Raw genomic sequence first — 14,284 nt, 5'->3', positions numbered from 1 at the left:
TCCTGAGTTATGTAGTATGAGTTGTATTTTTTGGTAGGAGAACCACAATAATAAATATAAAAATGAACAGATTACCTACTGATTAGCTAATAGGGGTGAGCAGGGCCAGGAAGTGAGACTCACCACTTCCCTGCCAGGTGGCAAGCGTCCTTGTCAGATACATGGCATATGCGATTTCACCCTTTAACAGGTAGTGACTGCACTTGTTTATAGACAGCAAAAGGAGAGTCAAAGAGGTTAAAGCTCAAAGGACAAATAGCAAATGTGAGACCAGAGCCTGTGACTTTCGTAGCCCATAAAAAAAACTCATCATAAAGTTGATTTGGGTGGATGAATTCTGCATTCTTGCCTTGGGAGTTCTATTCCACAGGTGGGCACACTGCCTCTTTTATTTTGGAATACTACTAAATTTAATGTTTTGAAAGTAGTTACTATTAAATTCATGGCTTTACATTATACTGAAAAGTAGCCATGCCAACTTGCAGAAGAAAAGGCATAACTGTATACCACAGTTTATCTGTTACGATTTCATTTAAAGAGGATAATACCGCAAGTGTTGTTCAAAATTTATTCAACTAATGCATCTGATATTTTTGTTTGTTTTAACTGCAGAGACTTAGTGATAAAACTGGGCCTGTAGCTCAAGAGAAAAGTTGACATTTGAGAAGCATCTAAAAGTTGCTTATCCTGCTGCTCTGGCACTTCACCTGGCTGCTGTTGCAGTCCTTGCTACAGCTATGAAGAAATGCAACAAGAAACTGCACAACCAAGGATTGCCACAGGACTTTCTTGTAAGGCTTTGATTAATTTTCTTGTTGCTTTTGTTGCACTGAAATGGAATTCCCACGTCCCTACCCCAACCCAAAAGTTTTTGAACTTTCAGAGAAAATTTAATAACTTTTGTCAATGAAATAATTTACATGCAATGAGTTTATCAACCCATGAAAAGTTTAATGTAGTTGGTGCACAACTAGTTTTGTTATAAATTAGAGATACAAATAGCAAAACTAAACACTTGTTCCATATACAAGCTACTTGGTCTTGTGCAAGTTGGGATATGAAATATGATCTCTTATTTGGGCTCCATTTTGCTTGCTCTCTGTAAGTCAGATCTTAAATTTCAAGGAACTGTCAACTTTCTTTTCCGGTAATTTTTATTCATTAAATATTGCAATTATATAGGTCATCTACTGCAAACTTTGTTTAAAAAGTTGCCTTTCTAATGAGATTTGGCCAGTTTTGGTAATCAAGTTAGGATGGTAATGTGTGCTTCTGCTAAAGGTAATTTTCATTTGCTAAATGCTTTTTCTTTAGTGTTTTTAAAGAGACCTTGAGTTCTAAGGCTGCTGGGGAAACTAGATCAATTCAAAGCAAAAGACTTCTTTCAGAAAGAGGCTACTCTGGAAACTGCTGGTAGGGTCTGGCCTTAACCAAGTGCCTATTAGCACCTCTTGGGGTAGAAGCGGCTCTAGACAGCAGGTCTCCAGCCAGCCGGCCCTGTGAGTAGAAGAACAGCACTTTCACCAGCAGCCTTCCCCATGCTTCTGCCTTTATTGAAAACTTTCTATGCCACTGTAGATAGCTCAGGCAAAACTATTACCTGGGTATTTATCCACTAATGAGTCACAAGAAAATGAGTGGATTTTATAAGAGTATATGTTTGTTTTATTTAAACAGCTTCCCATTACTGACCCCCCCCACACACACACTCTCCACACCACTACAGTTCCCAAAGCAGGTGAAACCTGTATTACATCCCTTCCACTTCAGATAGCCATGCTCTTGATGTGACAGTACAGCAGAGTAATAAATTAACAATTGGGGACATAATCATTGATCTGTTCTTAAATGTGTGAATTATTAGTGGAAAAGACCCAGCTGTAATTAGACCTCCACTGTGTACTTAGCTGGAAGAACATGTTAATTCTGCAATATGTCTCTTGGTTAAACATTGCACAGTTCTTACCTCATTTCTGTAAATAAGGTTTTGTGAATCTGTTTTGTATTGTGAAAAATTCATAAGATAACATTGATATTTTGATTTGTAATATTTCTAATTGGTAGATTTAATTGAAAAGTAAAATTAATTTATTTTTATATGTTCAGGGGAATTTTAAAGAAAGTCAAGCCTTTTGTAGATAATTAAAAAAATCAGTGTGGTTTATTTTACTTATTTAACCCACTGGTTGTTATTCTGTAACGATTTGTATAAATGGTAAATTTTGAATGTGTTGTTATTTTACCTAGATGTAAAATTCCACATGTATTAAAATGTACAAAGTTTTTGTTAATAAAATTTAATAATGTTCATAACCCTGTGCCATTCTTGTTTGGTAGGGGCAGCAGCATGTAGTGCATTCCAGCAGGCCTGGGTGGGCTTTTTATTGGGAGTATCTGTATAATGTCACCTTAGACTTATCTGAACTCTTTTCACGAGTGGATTTTGTACAGTGTGAGAACTATGTGCAGAGCAAGGCAACTATATACTCAGAAACTCCAGAAAATCATGAGAGAGGAGAGGAGAGAATGCACTCATTCTCTTTAATGCAATAAAGAGGGAAAATTTTCCTTTTATCTCAGTGGAGATAAAAGGAAAATCATTTCCAAATGAGATCATTCATTATAGCCCATTAGTAAAGTAGCATTCATACTTGGTAAAGATTAAATTTGTCTGGTTTAAATAGTCAGCTATGAGGTTGGGGTTGTAGCTCAGCGGTAGAGCACTCGCCTCCCATGTGCGAAACCTTGGGTTCGATCCTCAGCACCACATAAAAAAGATAAATAAGTGAAATAAAGGTGTTGTGTCCAACTACAACTAAAAAATAAAAATTTAAAATAAATAAATAAATAGTCAGCTATAACTAGGGGTGTTCCCTGAAAGAAAAATACAAATTTAGCTGATGGTTCTTGGGTTAGGTCTTCGAAGCATCAGAATTGCCTATGGCACTTTTCAAAACATAAATGCCCATATTTTATCCCAGTTTTAATTGAATCAAAATATACTGATCTGGGGGCTGGGGATGTGACTTGAGTGGTAGTGTGCTCGCTTGGCATGTAGTAGGCACTGAGTCCGACCCTCAGCACCACAATAAACAAACAAACAAACAAACAAATAAATAAATAAAAATGAAGATGTTGTGTCCACCTAAAACTAAAAAATAAGTTAAAAAAAAACCCAAAAAATACTGATTTGTAATTTGTTTCTGGTAATTAGGGTGTAGTGAATAAGAAAAACTGGTTCTAGGTTCCTGGAAAGAGGGTTTGTATATATGTGTGTGTGTTTTTCCTCCTTCCTGCTACTGCTTCCTCTTTTGTAGGAACCCTTCCCAGGGGCAGTTAACCACTGAGCCACATCCCCCAGCCATTTTTATTTTTTATTTTGAGATTGGGCCTAGTTATGTTGTTTAGGGCCTTACTAAATTGCTGAGACTGGCTTTGAACTTGCAGTCCTCCTGCCTTACCCTCCCAAGTCTCTGGGATTACAGACAGATGTGCGCCACTGTGCACAGCCCTGGAGAGTTTTTAAATACATAGATGAAAATTATTTGATTCTAGTTTGCTAGAATGACAGGTGGTTCATCCATTATTTATTTCTTTAATTTGCAAACTCTCCAAGCAATTGACAATAAATGAAATATTACTTGGATGTGCAGTTTCTAACTTAATCTTAAAAGTGTATCCTTGCTGGGGATGTAGCTCAGTGGGAGGGCACTTGTGGAGCATGTGTGAGCCCAGAGTTCATCCCTAGCACCACCAATGAAAACCAAACATGTCCTTTATTCCGGTCCTTATTGGTAGTAGCTCCTTGGTGTGGCTTGTGTGCTTTCAGTGCTTACTGGCGTGTGGCGCTGGAGGTGAGCCTGGCTGCTGGCCTTTTTGGCCCTCAAGTGAGCCTTGTGCTTGAGGAAGCATCTGAAGAGCTGCTGCTGAGTTGCTGGCCCCGAGGGGTTTGTCTTGGCTGGATTCTGAGTCACCCCTGTGTATTGGGCCCGGGCATGTGCTGGGTTGTGGTCAAGATCAAGCATGAAGAGTGAAGGCCAAGAAATACAAGCCACCATATTGTTTTCTTAATTTTGTGTCACCAAACAGGGGAGGAAAGGAAGGAATGATCCCTAAACTATGTGGACAGGCAGGATAATCTCTGGGAATTTTATAGGAAAGGTGCCTTACAAGGAAAAGGAATTTTGCTTTTGTGAGTGGGTCATGTACTTTTGAATAGAAATCTCAAATACTGTTCATCTGTTTTATTTGTTGTCAGTGTTTCATTTTCCATGTTATCTGTGTAAATTAAACTAGGTCTTTCAAAATCAGCTGTGAACTTTTATACACGTTTAGAAATCTGTTAAAAATTGTTTATGTTGTGGCACTGGGGATAGAACCCAGGGCTTTGCGTGTGTCTGTGAGCGTCTACCACTGAGTTACATACACCAGCCCAGGAAGTTGTTTTTTTCTTAAATTATTTTTCATGTTGTTGAAAGTTCAATCCAACTGTTATTTGCAACAAAGGAAATGTGTTTTGCACACCTCTTGACTGACTGTACTGTTCTGTAAGATTCCTGTGAAATGTGGATTTCATTTGACTGACTTTTGTTCACAAACAGCTTGAGTTTGGCAGCTCTTCCCTGTGGAGCCGATTCCTTCCTTGGTGAGGGACACAATCCTTCCCGTGGTCTCAGACTTGTCCTTTATATCCACTTGAATTTCTCCGACTCTTTGGAGTCTGGTGTTGTAGTTGTGACTGTAGAGCAGACACTGCATAGGCACCTGCAGGGCACTTTTTAACACTGTTAGGTCCTCACAGTTACTTTTGTGTTTGTGGTAGTAGGGATTGAACCCAGGGACACTCTGCTGCTGAGCTACATCCCCAGCCTTTTTGTATTTTGCAGCAAGGTCTTGCTGAATTGCCCAGACTTACCTCAAATTTGGCGATCCTCCTGCCTCAACCTCTGAAATAGCTGGAATTCCAGGTGTGTTCCTGGAATTCCTGGCATCATAACCACTTTTAAAAATGTGAGTGCTGGGGGTGTAGCTCAGAGATCCAGCATTGCCTAGAATGCAGTCACATTGTGATCAATTTTGAGTGCAACCCAAATGTGTGGCTTTAGCTCCCAGCACAGTTCCACCCTCCTTGTAGCAGAAGTAGGCTATCCTGTTCTCATGCTCTGCCTCTCCCAGGTGCCAGTGGTAAGGAGAAAGAAAGACCTGGATGTGGCTGCAGGTGGAACTGGGATGTCCCTTGATTCTGCATTAATTGTGAGCTGTACCCAAGGTGTGGTTCCACCTGCCCTTTCCAGTGGGGCCGGGGTGGGAGCTGTGTAAACCTGGATCCACTGTGCTCAAGCATTGCTACCCTGTCATGGCCACAGAGCACACAGAGTGCAGTCAAGGCCCGATGGCCCAGGGACTGGAGAGGAACTAGTGAAGAAACAGGAGATGGCTGCGGCTATAGCTCGGAGAATTGTTTAGTCCCCAGCACTGCAGAAAACAAACATAGGAGAAACCCTGGTGGGATTGGAAGTCAAACTGATGTGGCAATTTGGGTTCCTAGGGGACAGTGACCAATGAGTGCAACAGGGTAGAAAAGAAAGGAGCTATTTTTTTTCCAAGTGGAGGCTTTTGTGGGGGAAGGAATGAACAGCTCTGTCCCTGGTTCTGGGTGAGACAGTTTGCATGCACCATCTAAACGAGGGTCTTGTTGACAAGAGACCCAGGGAGGCAGAGTTCTAAGTCTCTGCTCTGATTTTTTTGGTCCTCAGCAAAGAACCAGTTTCTTGGACAGAGTGGATGATGCTGTTTGTGTTTTGAACAAGGGGCTCTAGAACCAGACTAAAGTAGGGGAGAGTAGTTGAAGTCATTAGGGTGGGAGAAGCTTAGAGAAGCGGAGGACAGCCAGAAAGGATCTGGGATGTCAAGACTGAAAAAGCAGCAGAGATGAGACATCTGGAAAGGACTGTGAGGAGGAGCCAGGACTTCAGGTTTTATTTACACCCACTTCATTCCCCAAAGACTTCGAGGCTGGGCAAGTTGAAAGAGGACACATCAGGACTGAAGAAGGTCAACCCTGAAAGCATCTCCTGGACATACAGTGACACAAACGGAAATTTGGTGGTGGGGAGAGGCACAGGGGTCAGATGACAAGGGCAAAAGAGTAAGGGGAGACTAATGTCTCCTAACCCGTGTCCCCGAGCGTGTGTGCAGTGAGGTTGACCAGTGTTGGCTGGGCCTGCTTTGACCAAGCACCACAGACTGAGCAGATTAGAAACAACAGAAATGTATTTATCGTAGCAAGTCTAAGATCAAGTGAGGGCCCTGTTCCGGAGCTCCCTTCCGCTTATGTCAGAAAGGGGTGAGCTGGACTTTTCCTCCTGAGTCTCTCAGGAGGAAACCAGCCCCACTCATGCCTCCGCCTCCCAGCAGCTCCCCAAAAGTCCAAACTCCTAATACCATTACCTTGGAATTGGGATTTTCAATACACAAATTTAGGAGGGGGGGGGACACATTCATTTTTTTGCAACCAGTAAGTAAAAGTTACCTCATGGTTTGCAGTAGTAAACTCACAATTTTGATAGGGCCTTCTAAATTTTCAAATGAAAGCAAGAAATTCACTTTTTTTTTGCTGACCAAGTCTGCTTGGTTTCCCTTGAATTCTGACTGATGCATCTAGATCTGGTATTTTGTCCTGTCTCACGTGACAAGTGGGTGTCCTGGCCAGCACTCCTGCCTAACACAGCAACACAGATGGGCATTGTCTTTTGCAGAACAGGTTGTTGAACCCAGTGGTGTTCTACCACTGAGCCACATTTTCAGCCCCTTTATTTTAATTTGAGGCAGGGTCTTGTTAAATTGCTGAAGCTGGCTTTGAACTTGGGATCCTCCTTCCTTAGCCTCCCAAGTCGCTGGGATTACAGGGGTTTTCTGCAGTGGGAACAAATGAGGTGTCTGTTTTCTTGGCATTCTCCCGGCCTGACACAGTGCTTTCCCTGGTTGATCAGTGGAGTCCCACTGTGCAGGGATTCTCCACCCAGAACCATGAGCACGACTCAGACATGGATGCTAAAATGCTCTGCGGTTGGGGGTCTAAGACTCCCCTGGCAGGTCTGCAGCCCACCTGGCCTCCCTAACATCTCTTCACCATGCCTTGTTTTGGAACTCACTCCCCCTCACTGGGAGGGCCAGCATGATTCCTGGGAGACTTTCCCGTAGCTATGACACCTTCGTGGTTTATCCCACTGTGAAACTTTGGCACCATAAACACAGACTTAAATGCGTGCTCTTGGGTTTTATGGCGGGTCTATGAGGGAAACTCTGCTGGGCTGAACCTTCCATGCTTTTCTTGGTCCAAGTGAAGAGAAGGAGGAGTTGGGACCTCATAAACCAGGGCCCTTTCTTGTCCTGCAACCCTTACTTGCTCTGCAACCTCTTGAATGCTTGAGAGTTTCTTCATTTTGATGGATGACCTGCGTTTAATCTCCATAACACTAATCTTTATTGCTATAACCCTTCCCAACACTACATTTTTAAAATTTATTTACTTTTGGAATCAAAGTCCAACCCTCCAAACCAGAAAAAAGACAGCAAAAGCCTGGGCTGCCCCTGGGGGTAAGGCATAACTAGATGCCCTCAAATGACTCTGCCAGGCCCCCCACTACCAGCCTCCTGGCCCTCCTGGCAAGGAGGAAAGGGTGTCAGTCGGCTCTGGAAAGCCACCAGGTAGCCCAGCTTTAAGAACAGTGGCCGTGGCTGGGCCCCACCACCTCTTCTGGCTCTGTCCCCAGAACCCTGGTGTCAAGGTTGGACCCAGGGCCCCGTGCATGCCAGGCAGGTGCTCTTCCCAGGATCCATCCCTGATTCTAGCTCTAATATACAGGGCAGGTCTAGGTGTGGCCAAAGGGGAAGTTTCCAGTGGGATTTTGTCAGCGAGTTCTTCAACAGGGAAACGGTGAGGTCAAGTCCAGATACCTACTGTTTACCATGGCGACATCTTCCTTCTGGAACACTCTATAGCCAAGAGGATTTGGTTTAAGTGATTAATTTATCTTCTGTTTTACATAGTATTTCTTTTTGAGTAAGGAGAAAACATGGGAGGCTGTTCATTTTCCTTTGACTCAGGATGCAGAACATAAAAGAGGAGCTCCCTCTTCGCCACCCCAATCGTGCTCAGTTTCTTTCTCTAACACTAGGCTGTTGTGAAGGGCATGGACCACGGGATTCCCGAGTTCCCTTGTTCGAGTTCCCTTGTTCGACACAGGAGGTGCCACCTGGGGCCTCTCCTCACACTCTTGGTTTGGGCCTGTTCATTCATGGTAGCAAAGGCAAGATGCAGGCAGTCACCGTCCTACAGAACATTTCCTGCGCCATGACATTAGGTTCCTGGGGCAGTTCCTGCATGTGACACAAAGGAGGACAGGAGAAGGTAACTTGACTGCCGGGAGGGGTTTTCAGGAAGCCTGTGCTCCCTGGCTTCAGCCTGAGCAGCCCGGTGTGTTCCTCTGGCCCAGGTGCCAGCTCTTGGCTGTGTCCTAGGCAGGGCAGGAGGGAAGAGCATGTCCCTCCTCCTCATGTCGCTAGCCCCCTGGGCTTTCCACAGGGCAGTGCCCAGCACCCCTTCGCTGATATGCATCTGTCCCTGGGGCCAGTGGTCCCTGTCTGTCCTGGGCAGTCATTCTTCCTTTACCGGCCACAGAGGAACAACCAGCCGCTTGGTTTTCTGGCATATTCATTTAGCTCCCAAGTGAATATAAAGTCCAAGGTTGCAGCCAACAGGTCACCCACACAGGAGAGGGCAGAGCCATATGGCAGGGAGGACAGGCACTACTGACAGCTGCTATGACTAGAAAGACCAGTCCCCGCCTAGACCTCAGCCCTGTGCCACCCTAGACCACCTTTACAACCTGCAGAGGACTTTGGTGAGCCTCCCCAATCCTTGCAAATGGCCCAGGGAGGCTGCAGTCACCTGAAGGGCCAACACAGTTCAGAGGCCACTCATCTGACAACCTTGGGTTTGGTCTGTGAAGCCACCACCCAAGCTGACCCTGACTTGGCATAGCACCTGTGTCTGCAGACTCAGAAGGGAAGTCACACATGCTAATGAAGTTGGCTTTGCTTATTAGGACCTTAACTGGGGTGGTGATGGGGCCTTAAAATTTAGGATGAAATAGCCATCTTCCCAACCTCGACAGGTGAAGCCACCGCAGTCACATCATTCTCATCCGAAGCCTTGCCTCACCTTGTCCACCAGGGACAAGTCCTGATCTTAAAAGGCCCAAGACCACCTGGGTGGTGTGGTGGCAGTGGAGGGCCTGTGGGGGTCTGGGGGTCAGCTTGGCACACCACCGCCCCTCCTGAGCTTCCTAAACCAAAACACACTGAAGTCTCTCCACCATTCTTCCTCTGGGGAATTCCTCCAGGATCTGCAGGCATCTGGGAGTGGCCATGTGTTAGCAATATCCCATTCCCAGGGTGGCCAGGTAACTGAATGGCCCGAGCTGGGTCTGAACTGAGACTGTCCTGGGCAGTGTGGGACACATGGACTCCCTGTGTATACAGAACATCACGGTTTACACGTCACCATTTTAATTTCAGTATAAAGCCTGTCTGCTAAAACAGATAACTACAGCAAATATCTTGACAACTTGAGCAGGGATAGACGCCTGTTACAGTTCCTCAGCTCTCTATATTGGAGGGGTCTTGGGAATGGGGTGGCACATGTCAAGGTAAAGTCCAGCAAGAGGAACTTTATAAGGCATCCATAAACTTTTCCAGTGGAAAGTTTAAAGATTTGATTTTCAAATGGAGACGGGAGTTTGCAAACAGTAGTAGAAGAGTAAAGCCATTGGCTGCAGGCTTCTAGTTGAAAGCGCCCTAGCGGCGCAGAGGGCCACAGGCCCCAGGCCCACCTGGAGCCATCAAAGAGAGAAAGGCGCGCAGGAAGTCTGCATCGTTCCCAAGGCAAATTTCACAGAAGAATCGGATGATCTGCTGAAAATCTAAGCAATTTGCTTCCCTCATGCCCACTCCCCACCCCGTCCCCTGACAGAGCATTCTAAGGCACAGGTGGGAGAGAACCCAGCTTGGCCTGACCGCACGGGTCTTATGAGAACAAATGAGATGAGTGGGTTTTAAGAACTGGTGCTATCAGGGGTTTAAAGAAACGGTAGTGCTAAGATTTGGGCCCTTAATAGGGAAAGTACATTTAAATCATTAAAGCATAAGACTCGAGAAGATGAAGACAGAGATCCCAGGGCAGGGTTCCCTCTCAGAGCCACTGGCCTGGCTGTTCAGAGGTGGGCAGGAGCAGATGCCTGGGCAGCAGGCACAGTATCCGTAGAGGGAGGGAGCCAGTGCCCAGGGCCTGCCCAGTGCTTTGTCCAAACAACTCAACAGAAACAGACATCTGCCATCTGCTGCTCTCAGCCCGGCTGGGTCCTAGTGGAGACTCTGGATGGGATAGACCCCATGCCTCAGGCCTTGCCCCCATCTCCTCAGGTGCCAAGCCCCCTTCTCCCTAGGAACCACATGCCTTTTCCAAACCTGAATCCAACCATCTGGCACAACTTGATCCCAACACCTTCCTCACTAGGCTCGAGTTGGTCATCAGACATTAGCACTTGCATTTTACTTACCAAAAACAAACTTAAGAGAGAAGCTAAACTAATTTGTCCAGGCCCCAGGTCATCAGTTGCCCAGCTGAGGTCTGAACTGAGGTGCAGCCTCGGTTTCTTCTTGGTCCATCCTGGCCTCCTGGCTGCCTCAGAATGATCATTACAGCACAGGCGTTGGCCTTTTTGGGTGAGACCAGTGGGGCGCCTGGTGGATGATTAGACCCTCTCCCTGAGAATGACAATTGAAGACACAGGAAGATTCCGCAGAGCTGGTGAGTCCACATAGGGACCCAAGATGGGCCCTGGGCCTGGAGGCTAGGAATGATAATGGAGGGAACCTGATGCTGGCCCATCAGCTCTGGTGACGGTAAGCACAGTCACACAGAGATGATGGTAATGGAGGCTTGGACAGTCAGAAAGAAACCTAATATCTATTGCTTTTGACCAGCTGAGTAGTGTGTTCAAGATTTCACAATTAATTCATCACCCAACAACTAGAGCAACTACCATTATTCTCTGTTTAAGAATTAAGACGACAATCTTGATGTCACATAGCTCAGCACACATTGGGAAGCCAGCACCCCCACCTCCCAACCTCCAGCAGGGTCTGACTACACATATGCCACACACAGCAGGACAGCAAAGGAACAAGACACATGGCCTCTCTGAGGCTCAGGCCTGGAGATGGCGCCTTGTTCTGGGGACGCTTCCCAAAGTGCTGTTCCATGCAGCACAGTGACTGTCCTCCAGGGATCTTTGGCTGTTTGCAAGTATCAAATTCACCCCCAAAGACTTAGTAATGGCTTTGTTGAGAATATAACCAAGAATGTCCTACAGACTCTGAAGACCATACTCCGAAGAAGCTGCAGGTCCCTGGAGGGTGCTGCAGAACTGGAATCCCCACCCTGCAACCTGGGACCTTCTGCCTTCCTGTGTAGTCAGGCAGAGCAAGACAGACAAACAGACATTCACATGGCAGTGCTCGCCATCTCTCCCCTTCTTTCAAGAAAAAAGGGCAGGGGGTATAGCTCAGTGGCAGAGTGCTTGCCTAATGTCCTTGCTGAGGCAGAATAAAAAAGCAGGCAAAGGCCACTTGTACAGCAGCTGGGGAGTGCAGGGAACCCGGATGCTTCTGAAGGGAGGACAGAGGTGGAAAGATGCAGGAAGGCCCCAGTATGCTGTCTAGGTTGGGCAGTCAGGGCTGTCAGTGAGCATAGCTGGTGCCTAGGCTTTGGTCCCCAGGCTGTGTATGTTTTAGGTCCCTTTTGGAGGTGGCTTCACTGGACCACAGCCTTGTGTGTGTTGCCCTCTCATTGGCCTCTGAGAGCCAGGAACCCATGCATGTCTCCCCACTGGTCCTCCTTCAATCAAACCCCTCAACTCCTGCAGTCCCCAGAAGAGGGGGAGCCATGGAGAATGCTGCTGGCCTGGAAGTCAGAGGCAGGCCTCTGAAGAGACCATGCCTTAGATTCCCAAGGAGTTGAGAAAAGGTGACAAGCAAGTTTGGAGATTCCAAGGTGGAATGTGTGTGTGTGTGTGTGTGTAGCAGAAATCCAGTTTAAGATGCTTTAAATAAAAAGGGTGATCTAATGGCAGGATGTTCACAGGATGTCACAAGCTGCATGATAGGTCTGAGATTGGACCAGAGGGACCCAGGCCTGGAACATAGCCAGGACATTCTCTCCTTTGTTCCTCCCCGTGTACTAATTTTATTCTCTGAAGCTGCCCTAGATAAGGGAGGGGGGGGTGGCCCTGTGAGAGCACCACCTGGAGCCCTCCCCAGGACTCAAGGCCCTGGTTTGTTGCTGGGAAGAGGGCAGGTGAGCACTATGAGTGCCAAGGTCCTGTCCCCTTTCCCCTCCTGGCCAGGCGGACACAGCCTCTCTTCCCCAGGACGCTGAGGCTGAAGGAAGCTTCCTCATAACTCAGGTGTCCAGTGAAAAGCAAAACAGAGCTGGTCACCTGCTCTTTTGGGGACTAGGAAACTTGGCCTCTGAAGTGTGAGTTCCCCACAACTTCTACTCAGAGCTGTGTGGCACCCAGGTCAGCTGACACCAGAGGCCTCTCTTGTCATCTGCTTTTGGGGAGGGGCTCAGGGTTGGCTTACCTGGCTCCATATCCTCTTGTGAATACTCAGTGCAGTGGTGACCTCTGTCTCCCAATGTTTCCTTTAGAAAGCTGTAGCCTCATTTTAATCCTTAGGGAAGAGTGACACCTTTATAGGCATCTTATCAAGTCATTTCCCTGGAATGTGCCCTGGTCACCTTTGTGTTTTCCAAGCTCAGGCTGCAGTGACCACACTCTGTCCAGCACTAGCAGATGGTGACAGATTTCAAAAGGGAGGCTCAGAAGACAGCGCCAGCTCAATTATGAACAATGAGACCAGCCTCCACTGAGGCTGACAGTACAAAACAGTCACTTTAACTCAGGTCTTATAAAAACAGGACCCAGTTCCATCAGTTCCTAATACTTTTCTGCATGTTCCTTGGCAATTCAATTAGTTGGGGCCACATTTCTACCAAGCAGCCCACACTTCTGACTTTACCACCTGATGTCCTATGTCCTTCGCTCATTTAGACACTTTTTACCCCCTAGATATACATAACTAATTAAGAGAACCTCCTGTTATTCTTAGCCAGCCAGCTGGTTTATCTCTAAGCAACTTCATCCTGTTACTCAATCCCAATGAAGACGTTAATTGTTATGCATTTTATACACACACACACACACACATTTTTTTTGGTACTGGAGATCAAACCCAGGGGCACTTTACCCTTGAGCCACCTCCCCAGCCCTTATTTTTCATTTTGAGACAGGGTCTCACTAAGTTGCTTAGGGTCTTACTAAGTTGCTGAGGCTGGCCTTAAACTTGCGATCCTCCACCTCAGCCTCCTAAGCTGCTGGGATTACAGTCATGCACCTGGTTTAAATGTATGCCTTTTAGAGAAACACATTAAATTTGAATTCTTACATATTAGTTCATGTGTATGTTCCTTTAACAACATGTATAGCTGGTTGTTAAAACATAGTTTTTGAAACATTCCCCCAAAAGTAAACTTTGCAGGGAGGAGAAATAATCTGTTAAATACCCAAACTCTTTTATCCCCTTAACACAGGATTTGTTTAAACAATGCAGCACAACATCTATTATTTATTTATTTATTTTTTACTAAGGCACGTGACGTATAGAAATACTGAGGTACAAAATGCAAATTTTTGCATAAGATTTTTGAAATGCTCATTTTGGAAAATGAACGCAAATATCATCTTCCAGAACATTCAGCTTTTAGCTTGTTTTTTCTTTTGGACCAGTTCAACCAGCAGCTTGTACCTAGCGATGCAGTCTTCCTGTAGGAAGGAAAAGAAGAGGTGGAACAGTTATGACCTGTTCCTGTGTGTGCAGCTGCACCAGCAGGGTGCAGCCTGGGCGCTGGCCTATGCCCAGTGCTAGTGAGGAGGCCTTGTGTCCATGCCCTTGTCCCAGCCCCTTCTGGGTTTCCTGGGAAGGCCCAGCTAGTCACAAGGCAGACCTGGTTAGCCGCATTGGACAGGTGAAGGAGGAACTGGTGGCAAGCAAGAGCGCCCAAGATGAAAGTGCTAACCAAAGGGTGAGGGCCCAGGACAGCTGTTTGTGAGGAGTATTCTCTTTACAAGGTTTGACTTTCAACTTGCTAAAGACAGTT

General features: G+C 46.1%; 2 protein-coding genes across 19 annotated transcripts in view; one reads left to right on the top strand and one right to left on the bottom strand.

Moving 5' to 3' along the window:
- The window catches only part of Mllt10 (MLLT10 histone lysine methyltransferase DOT1L cofactor), a 189,860-nt gene extending 187,547 nt beyond the window's left edge, over positions 1-2,313 (top strand). For all 18 annotated transcript variants that reach the window (XR_002484032.3, XM_040277627.2, XM_078023328.1 and 15 more), the window contains one exon: positions 613-2,313. Coding sequence is in view for 17 of the 18 variants with exons in the window: in XM_040277627.2 (XP_040133561.1) it covers positions 613-657 (45 nt within the window). In the remaining variant the exon portion in view is untranslated. The remainder of the gene's footprint in view (positions 1-612) is intronic.
- Positions 2,314-13,746: 11,433 nt separating this feature from the next.
- The window catches only part of Dnajc1 (DnaJ heat shock protein family (Hsp40) member C1), a 210,355-nt gene continuing 209,817 nt past the window's right edge, over positions 13,747-14,284 (bottom strand). The window contains exon 12 of the mRNA XM_005325773.4: positions 13,747-13,949. Within this exon, the coding sequence (XP_005325830.2) occupies positions 13,881-13,949 (69 nt within the window). The 3' untranslated portion in view covers positions 13,747-13,880. The remainder of the gene's footprint in view (positions 13,950-14,284) is intronic.

Source organism: Ictidomys tridecemlineatus, chromosome 10 (assembly GCF_052094955.1).
Source record: "Ictidomys tridecemlineatus isolate mIctTri1 chromosome 10, mIctTri1.hap1, whole genome shotgun sequence".
NCBI classification, from domain to species: domain Eukaryota; kingdom Metazoa; phylum Chordata; class Mammalia; order Rodentia; family Sciuridae; genus Ictidomys; species Ictidomys tridecemlineatus.
Note: the sequence above shows the minus strand (reverse complement) of the source record. Positions and strands in the feature narration are given on the sequence as shown.